Source organism: Echiichthys vipera, assembly GCF_963691815.1.
Source record: "Echiichthys vipera genome assembly, chromosome: 11".
NCBI classification, from domain to species: Eukaryota; Metazoa; Chordata; class Actinopteri; order Perciformes; family Trachinidae; genus Echiichthys; species Echiichthys vipera.
Genome location: NC_139836.1, coordinates 8,190,209 through 8,200,251, shown reverse-complemented (window position 1 = coordinate 8,200,251; position 10,043 = coordinate 8,190,209). Strand labels below are relative to the sequence as shown.

At 42.0% G+C, this 10,043-nt stretch overlaps 1 protein-coding gene across 1 annotated transcript in view; it reads left to right on the top strand.

Moving 5' to 3' along the window:
- The window catches only part of ttc7a (tetratricopeptide repeat domain 7A), a gene marked incomplete at its 5' end in the record, with an annotated part of 56,884 nt that extends 49,981 nt beyond the window's left edge, over positions 1 to 6,903 (top strand). The window contains one exon of the mRNA XM_083923372.1: positions 6,636 to 6,903. Coding sequence (XP_083779498.1) covers positions 6,636 to 6,854 — 219 coding nt within the window. The 3' untranslated portion in view covers positions 6,855 to 6,903. The remainder of the gene's footprint in view (positions 1 to 6,635) is intronic.
- Positions 6,904 to 10,043: the final 3,140 nt, after the last annotated feature.

Below are 10,043 nucleotides of genomic sequence, written 5' to 3'. Positions count from 1 at the left end.
GAGGGAGATACGTCCATCTGGCTGACGTTTACCTCCGAGGAGAAGTGAGGGCCAGCTAGCTGTCACTCAAGAGGCAGCGCCCCTAATTATTTATAAACTTTAACCTCCAATAAAATAAAAACTAGCCCGTTACAAACAAATTTACCCCCCTCAGTGTTGTCATGTAGATATGTCCTAAACATACATGGATCAACTAGGAAGTCGCTGTAGTTGGGGCTCGGTGTCATCGTCTCCGTTTCTGCCCGTCCAGACTAAAACACAACCCAAGCTGGTGTAATAAGCAGTGAAAGTTCAAGCCAACATGACCAAGGTAAATACAACAACCCTGGATCACCTCTCCCTGCCAGCTCAGACTTAACCACTGATGAGATTAGAGGTTCAGGTAAAGGCTCTCTTTCTGGTTCAACAGCAGGGCATTAGGCCACTGGGTTACACTGTGTGTATGTGTGTAGATGTTAGCCTACAGGGGTTCAACTGACAGCCATTGGAGAACACAACATGCCCACTTGCTGCCATATCGCATGATTATGGATCATATGGACCTGAATCATGCCATGCACACACCTAACCATCTAAAGACAAAACATAACTCTAACCTTGTACCTATACTTAACTACTTTTATCATTTTATTCTTATTTTCTGAGATGTCTGGTCACAGCTCTTCCGCTCTGCCGGCAGCATGGCTGACAACAGCAGATTGCAAGTCTAAATTTAGAGTTCAGCTGTCTAGAAGTCATTCATTTCTGGGAACTAATCCATATGACCATTTTGTCACTGATTGATGTTGCGTTTATGTCATGCAATTATGTATCTAGCTAACTGACAGTCTGGTCAATACATGGTTAATTCAGTTTGGATCCACACCCAATCACACATTGTTTAGAATAGGATAGAATAGAATAGAAATACTTTATTGATCCCAAGCTGGGAAATTTTTTTTTAGAATAGAAATACTCAAAATACAGCCTGTTCTGTAGTTTAATCGGTGTTGCTTTATTTGCATCCTAGCATGTATATGCAAACTATGATGTAATGAAAAGTAAAATCAAAGTAATGCTTGCTTGAGGCAGAAAAGTTTTTGGTAATAAAGAAGTTATCCAATAAATATTATTCCCATAAATAAATCTCTTTGTTGACTGCTTAGCTTAAGTGCGTTATACTATTACAAAGTAGTCTTTTTGACTTTGTACAGTAAGCAATATGAATTATATCAGCTGACACTGAATAACAAAAACCCATTTCCCCAATGCTAATCAACTTCATAATCAAATCTATGTTGGGTGTGTTCGTTTGCGACATTCAGGAAGCTTTTCTCATTCTCTTCAATTTAACTGATGGAAAGACGCTTAATTAAATGTTGTGTATTGTTTGCAGCGTTTCAAAAGTTTGCTTGAATTTAGCTTGAAAGAAGGATGAAAACACCACTGCCTACTCGCTCGGTTTGGCTCAGCTCAGTTCAGTAGTGCTTTAATGGCATGATAAGAAACAAACCTGCGCTGCCAAACACCATGGGATCAGCTGGGGTAAAACTGGAGACAGATGGCTGGGAGTAATTAAAGCAAAACCAATAGATACCAGTTTTATCAGTCTAATGCCAGAAGAACTCGGTAGCAAACTAAATGTTCTTGAGCACACATTTGGTCACTTCCTTATCTATCTGCTCCACTCTCCTGCAAACATTTTTCCTTATTGTGTCACTCATTACGTTCACTTTCTTCTCTGTGTTGTTTAACTTTCTCTGATTTCTTTTGTCTGAAACCTAAGGAATAGTTTAACATTTTGGCAAATACGCCCTTGCGGTCTTTCTAAGACTAAGATAAGAAGACAGATGTCCAGCTCATGTCTGTAGGTTAGGTACCATGCTGAAATCAGGAACCTTTGAAGCTGATATACATGTTAAATATAGTTTAATATAGTTTAATAGTAATGTAGCTTCGACTCAAGGGCTGAATGGTGAACTACTGTAGCTGGCTAGCTAACTGCTAACATAGCCCATTGGGAAATGCTAGCACTAGTCAGTTACAAAACTCCATGAGCTTCTTTCTAGTTTCTGTGTACCATTTATTTTCCATTTGTTCACAGGAATTGACATAATTTTATTTAATTGTCTCATTAAAGACGGAAACGAGCTAACGAGTCTGCTAACTGTTGGCTCATTAGCTTGACCACTAAGGGGACAATAAGTTGACAGTTAACTCAAAAGAAATATTAGTGCCATTGACTGTTAACCATGTCTCTTGTGGATTAGCTTGTACTTTAACAAAGGAGGTTAAATAAACCTGGATGGTGCAACACAGCTAAGCTATTATCCATCATCCATCCACTCTGTTCCATTGAGGAGGTTTGTTATTGGTTAACAGGTCGAAGTTCAAATTCACATGAAATATTTGCTAAGACTTCTACCCCACATGCAAATCCAATAATTGAAGAGATTCCATTGTAATTATATGTGTTGCTTCAAAATGTTGCCCTATGGTCATTGTCATTTTGAATGGCAACCCACATCCTAACTAGAGACACTGCACAAGAGTAGCCTGGGCAGATGACTGAACTGTTTTTGCTTCAACAACATAGCTTCCCCCTAAAACACAAATTGTCATTTTTGTATCTCTGTTCATGTAGAAATAAATAACAAAGATAGCATTGTGTAATTACGTAAAGCGCCAGGCTAGCTGTTTCCCTAAAGCTAAGCCAACCACGTCCCGCCACCAGCTCTGTCTAATGCACAGATGAGAGATTGATATCATTTTTTCATCCCACTCAAAAAGAAAATGTTGACCTCTTACTTTAAGTGTTTTACAGAAAACTGTCAGCCAATGGGTGTGTATTGTGTGCTTTTCTGCCAGCTTGTATACCAGACCAGAGTATATACAGTAAAGTTTATTTGATTGAGCCACTGGCCTGGAAGGATCAACTTTTCCATGGTTACCAGCATAACTGACATGTAGTGGCACAGATGGAAGTGTCTCTCATGCATGCACACACACACACACACACACACACTCACTTAGACACATACACGCTTGCACCCTTTCTGCACATCCTGTGACAGGTTTTCTCCATAACCAAGAGTTTCAATCTTCCGGTGTTTTCCTCATAGCAGCAGTGAGGGAAAGGAGAACAGAGGAAGAGAGAGATATTGTGTGTGAGACTGTGTGTGTGTGTGTCTGTGTGTGTGTGTGTGTGTGTGTGTGTGTGTGTGTGTGTGTGTGTGTGTGTGTGTATGTGTGTGTGTGTGTGTGTGTGTGTGTGTGTGTGTGTGTGTGTGCGTGTGTGTGTGTGTGTGTGTGTGTGTGTGTGTGTGTGTGTGTGTGTGTGTTTGTGTGTGTGTGTGTGTGTGTTTTTATTGAAAGTTGCATCAGAGCCCCTAGACAGCTATGTGTATTTCAGCCCAATTAATCTGGAGCTTGTGAGCAGAGACTGCATAACAAGACTCCTCTGTCTGACCTCAGGCCAGCTCAGTGTGTGTGTGTATGTGTGTGTGTGTGTGTGTGTGTGTGTGTGTGTGTGTGTGTGTGTGTGTGTGTGTGTGTGTGTGTGTGTGTGTGAGTGTGTGTGTGTGTGTGTGTGTGTGTGTGTGTGTGTGTGTGTGTGTGTGTGTGTGTGTGTGTGTGTGTGTGTGTGTGTGTGACAGAGTAAGGGAGAGGATGATATTGTGCAAGAAAGGCTGTCTGTTGTCACCTTGAATGTGCATGTGACACTGTCACTCATGTGTGTGTTTGTGTGTGAGACATATTTGACTCCATGCTGTTGGTCACTTCGGTAACTCTCAAACACACCGCATCCCACCTGAGCTGACCACCACAGAGACCTTTATCATGGTGGCAACATATATCATCCATAAAATCCTTCTTTTTCTCACATATATACTTACCACACACACGCGCACGCACACACACACACACACACACACACACACACACACACACACACACACACACACACACACACACACACACACACACACACACACACTGAGAGCGTACACTTATTTTTCAGCTTTAACAACCATTTATTTCCATGTATCCATACAGTTTACATAAAATGCCAGTCACATACTTCTCTTTCCATCTTTCCTCAGCTCTGTATGCCGTACACATACACATAGCTGTACAGTATAAAATCAGTGAGTGTTGAAATCACATGCATGCCCGCCACTCTTCCTGGCAGAGCCCTGGGGCGGTAGTCGCCAAGCACGCCACTGCAAATGAAGACTTTGGAATAACATGTTCTGTAAAGGAACATACTGTCTTTCAATGTTTTGAGCGATTTAGCACAAACTGCATGAACTCATTAGTATCAACCATTTTCATGTAATTTTTAGTAGATATTCAGCAGTGTTGGGCAGTAACTCTTAAAAGTTATGTGATTAACAGAGTATTGTAAGGCAATAAGGTTTGATATTCAATAATTACATTACATTTTCCAAAACAGAGTGACAGTTAGCCTCTACTATAGAGGAGAAAAGACAACCTCAGTAACTTCAAAGTTGTCTTATTTACATGTTTTGTGTTCTTTGCATGCTAATGTTAGCCACTGGTACGCCTACATTTAGGAATCACTTGGTTTCGTTCCGTGTTGGAGGATGTTTGAACCAAGCCCCCACCATAGCGACTTCCTGGTTGATCCAATACAGAAGTTCCAAAAACTGCAGTTTTTTGAGTGTCTACTAGGGGCAGCTTTCATAATAGAGCAGTTTCTCATTGACTCCCATGTTAAACAGGTATAATTGCCGTTGTGTATGCAGTTTCACAGCATAATTAAACCTGTTTAAGGCCTGGTACAAAAAAACATTCTAGTCTGTATGTTTAGGTCATATCTCCATGACAACACTGAGGGGGTGAACTTTTTTTGTACCAGGCTAGTTTTTATTTTATTGTAGGTTAACGTTTATGATTAATAAGGGGCGCAGCCTCTTAAGTGACGGGGAGATGCTAGCCCTCACTTATCCTCAGAGGTATACGTCAGCCAGATGGACGTATCTCCCTCCCCCCAACGTCACATACTGTACATGCCCTTTTTTGGTAAGAGGAAATGAGGCGGAGTCAAAAGTCTGACAAGAGGGTGGCTCCCGTTGGTGAGGACGATTGGATCAAGTTGAGAGTACGGACCCCGACGGATATGCTACGTCCATTTTTTATAAAATCTATCGTGTGAACCCTGAATCTTCACTTCAAGAAAAGGGCTTAAAGAGCTGTGAGCTGTGTCTGATGTTAAACCAGATGTCTTAAAATCGAGACGGCACAACTCATAGTAATTTTCTGCATCTGCGTCATGTGTGTTTTCTCACTGGCCCTTCGCAGGTCAAATATCTCCCGAACATTCTGACACTAAAACGGCATTTTTCAGATGCACAAATCAGGAGAAAATTAACTTTGTTTGAGACCTGCTTCAGTCTCAGCAACAAACTCTTGAGCGATTTGGAAACACAGCTAAGCTAACATAAGCCATAATGTTGATAAACGCCTCAGGAAATAAGGTTTAGTATTGCTAAATATGACTGTAAGCTGTGTACATATCTAATGTTAGCAAAAGAAAATCTGAATAAATTATTCACATATAACTTTGCTTCCATCAACATTCGTTGGTCACACTTTTCAAACTTGATAGCTTTGGTATAGACAATCTTTATAATCTTTGATGACATTTTACTCACCAAGTTCAAAGCTGAGATCTGGGAATGCAGCAACACTGCTAAAAAATAGTGTCAAACAGGGCAACAAGCCCGACCTGTCAGATGATCATACAGATTGCTAACAGACCTCCAGATTGGCAAAAGTAATTTGAAAAAGAAAAGGAAGGCCAAACTACAGGATTGCTTATCTTCTGTGTTTGAATTTCTGGTATTATTACTTGTAAATGCATTGTCTTTTTGGCATCTGGCTTTCGCAAAAATAATACAGTATAACAGTAACGTGACAGAAAAGAGTGTGTTGTACTAGTTTAGCTAGCTCAGCAGGATTTCAGTCTGTGTAATCTATTTACATTACATTAACTGAGAAGTAAAACCAGAAACTTGTCCCTTTGTCTGCTCGGAAAAACACAGTTTACCAATCCAAAAAAAGCGAGAGTATACTTTAAAAGATGTAGATTGTATTTAACATAACTTGATTGCACTTAATCTGTGTGTGTGACTCTTAACTGCATCATCTTTCAGCGGGCCGCTCCTAATCTCATGATTTGAGGATTTTCTCCCTTCAGTTGTACAATCCCAGTTGAATATGCCTCTTGTAAAGAGTAGTACAGTTTTTTTGTTGTTGTTGTTTTGGTTTGATTTTGTTGTACTAAACTAGTCCACAGGACAGCAGGCATTATAATCCTACATTTGGATTTTTTTTTTTTGTAAAAAGCCACCATCTGCTTACTTGATCTTATCGTGCCATGAAAAATGTTATACTAGTAGATATTTAGGATAAAAAAAATATTAGGGACGAGCTTCGGAAGTTAAATGTACTATCCGTTCTGTACTTCTCTAAAAACAAACAATGAAAAAAACACTTTGTTCCATTTAAACCACTATCTGTTGTGTCACTTTCAAGAATGACAAAAATCATCCTTTTCCTTGAATACTTCACATAACCTGATGAGCCTCACTACAATGCGGACCTTTCCCTTTATCCAACTGTCCATCCAGGGCCGTCTGCTGGTTAAAACTGGGCGTGTCCACCTCGGTGAGAAGGTCCTGCGCGATGCGGTTCAGGTCCACAGCACCTCCCACGAAGCGTGGAGCGGCCTGGGCGAGGCCCTGCAGTCTCGGGACTCCAGCCAGGCCCCTGACTGCTTCTTGACAGCCCTGGAGCTGGAAGCTTCCTGCCCCATCCGGCCCTTCACCATCATCCCCAGGGAGCTTTGAGGGGCCTGGGCTGGAGGAGGTTAGGGTTAGGCGGTGGGAATTGTCCTGTTGCTGGATAATAAAATTGATGCAGATACAGAAAGATAAGGAGCAGTGCTGGGTGGAAAAAATTCCTTAAATGAAAAGTTTGAGGTATACTTGTTCGTTCTCTTGCCAAGAGTGCCATGAAAACATTGATACCACTCCCCTGTTTATATAATATGAAGCTAAAGCTAGGAGATGGTTAGCTTAGCTTAAGAAATAGTCTAGCTCCACATCCCACTTTAAAAAAACACCTGGTTGTTTTTTACGTTGGACAAATTGAACAAAAAAAGATAAGTCAGGGCAAATAGATTTATTGTAATCCTGGGTGAGAGCCATGCTAGTTATTTCCCCCTGTTAACAGTCTTTATGCTAAGCTAAGCTAACCAACTCTGGAATGTAGCCTCATATTTAAAGAGTGGATATGAATGTGGTATCAATTTTCTCATCTAACTTCCAGCAAGAAAAGTGCATTTCGAAGTGCTGCATATTTACATGGAAACAGTTTGCTCAGAAAAAGCACAGACACATTTAGATTTTAGCAGATAACAGAGCAGTGTATAAAGAGAAAAATGGTATAATGTAAGTAATGTACATCTCCTGTGGAGTTAGTTCTGCAATTAGTGACAAATGATGAATATTTTTAACGATTAGAATCATTGGGTGTCGATTTAATGGTTCATAAATCGCAGAGATGTGCTGGTTACGTCTTGAGAATGTGTGTTGTTGTATGTGGAAATGCAGATACATAGATTATATATAGGCTGTCAGTAACACCAGCAGCTCCACTTCATCTTTAGTACGGCCTTTGATGTATTTTTGATGATCATGTTGATTGACGCAGCTTTCATGTACACACACAAACACCCCTCTCATCTTTAAATGAGAGCTCATATATTTTCTAGCAGGAGCATTCACATATCATTCCATATGTCATTATTATGCGTGCGTGTGTGTGTGTGCGCGCGTGTGTGTGTGTGTGCGCGTGTGTGTGTGTGTGTGAATGTGTGTGTGTGTGTGTGTGTGTGCGTGTATTTGTGTGTGCGCCTGTGCATGCATGTGTGTTTTCATACAGTGTGTCTTGATGTATCTTCATCCATGTGTGTTTGTTTTAAACCGCCCCTCCGGGGTGTTATCAGTCCCTGTTCTGTTCCGTTAAAAATGTGTGTGATGTTTTGTTTGTTTTTTGACTCATCTGTCTGTCCGCAATGCTCTCCATTATAAACAACAATGGCTTTTAAAAAAATCGCTGCTGGATGCCGCTTCTTCACCTGCCCTGTCACTTGTGACTAATGGACATCACTTCCGAGTGCCTAACCACATTAATGTGAGCAGTGGGACTGGGCTGCCGGCTTATGTAATACTGCCAGCACAGTTTTCTGCCTCCTCCTCCTCCTATCTCTCTCTCTCTCTCCTTCTCTATCTCTCTATGTCTCTCGCTCTCTCCAGGCTTGCCTGATGTGATGTGATGTGGCTTGGTTGCCTAGCAGCCATCCCCTTGTTTGAGTAACTGGGGAAGCAGGGAGATATCTGGTCTGCTGAACAACACGCATGCACATACATACACAAACACACACACACACACACACACACACACACACACACACACACACACACACACACACACACACACACACACACACACACACACACACACACACACATACACACACAGCGAGAGGCAGATAATGCCCCCGTTGTGTGGTTCTACAGGCTTGACAGTGTCTGTTTGATGTCTGCTGTTACCATGTGAGGTATGAGCCAGCTATAATCAATGTCTCAGGATGGTGTAAATTGATTTGTGTTATGGGAAGACTCACTGCCTTTGGTCTTAGCAAAACCCCCATTTCTTAACCCTTCCCCTCCCTGCAGGGCTACAAGCACTTATCCCTGCCTTCTCTGTCTTTTCTTAAAACTCCACAATTGCCCACATTCCCATCGCTCCCAGCATGAAAATCCCCCATCCATCAATACTTCGATTTTCACGCGGGAATTATCGATTAATGTCGCCTCTTTTCTGCCACCCGAAAAAAAAAATCTATTTTTACTTTTTCCCTCCTCGCTCGCCGGCTCTCCCTTGTTCCATCCTCTCCTCATTAGCGCTGTGTGTGACACCTACACAGGGGCTTCGGGAGATGAATGGTCTAATCCCTGTGGGTAAGGAGTGAAATATTACATGGTGTGCTCACACATGCACAAATACACACACACACACACACACACACACACACACATGCTGACAATGAGAGGCACATGAAGAAGTTGTGCGGTACAGTATACATTCTTAAATAGACACGCACGCGCGCACACACGCCATGTTCTTGACAGCTCTGGTAAAAGGAGACAGATTAATGGAGGAAGAGGCCTGCAGCAAAGCTTGGGCAGAAGAAGCTCTATTCACTGGACCGACTGTCACCACACACACACACACACACACACACATAAATATATACAGTATATACACCTGGGATCAATGAGCAAATCTTAGTGTGCATCTGCGTCATTGTGATGTCAGAGCACCCGGGCGTGTCGCTCTGGTTACGCCTGAGCATCACAAGGCTGTCTCTGTGTGCGATATGAGGGTGGGGAGCAACTGGTATCAAGTGTTCAGGTACACTTACTGTACATTTACGGTTGTCTTACACACACACAACCTCCATAGACAGCATCATGAAACAAGTTCCAGCCAAGTTGGATAGAAGTGATCAATAACGGACAAATAACTGGCAATCAAAGGTGGTGACCCCGCTGAGTGAAGTGTATGTTCGTGTGTGTGTGTGTGTGTGTGTGTTGGTCTGGTATTCAGGTCATGGTGGTGTGTGTGTGCGCGAATGCCAGCTCTTTCGGGGCATATGGAGGACACGGGCAGGGTGTTGTTGGTGCAGGGCGCCAAGAAAGAAACCATAAACCATCATTGTGATGTCCAAACAAGGCCAGGGAGTCATGGATGGGTGAGGGTTGTGATGGAGGTTATGAGGATCAGATGTGCTTTCATAATCTCATTTATAAATAAAATGACTGGTACAGTATGGACGTATACAAAGTTCATCCCCAAGGGGCAAATGTGTTCCAGCACAGTTCAAAGCATACGTGGTTGAAAGAGTGCATTCAGAATGCTGTAAGAATTGCCAAAAGGGGAGTAGTAAATGCACATGTTCTCAGTAATAC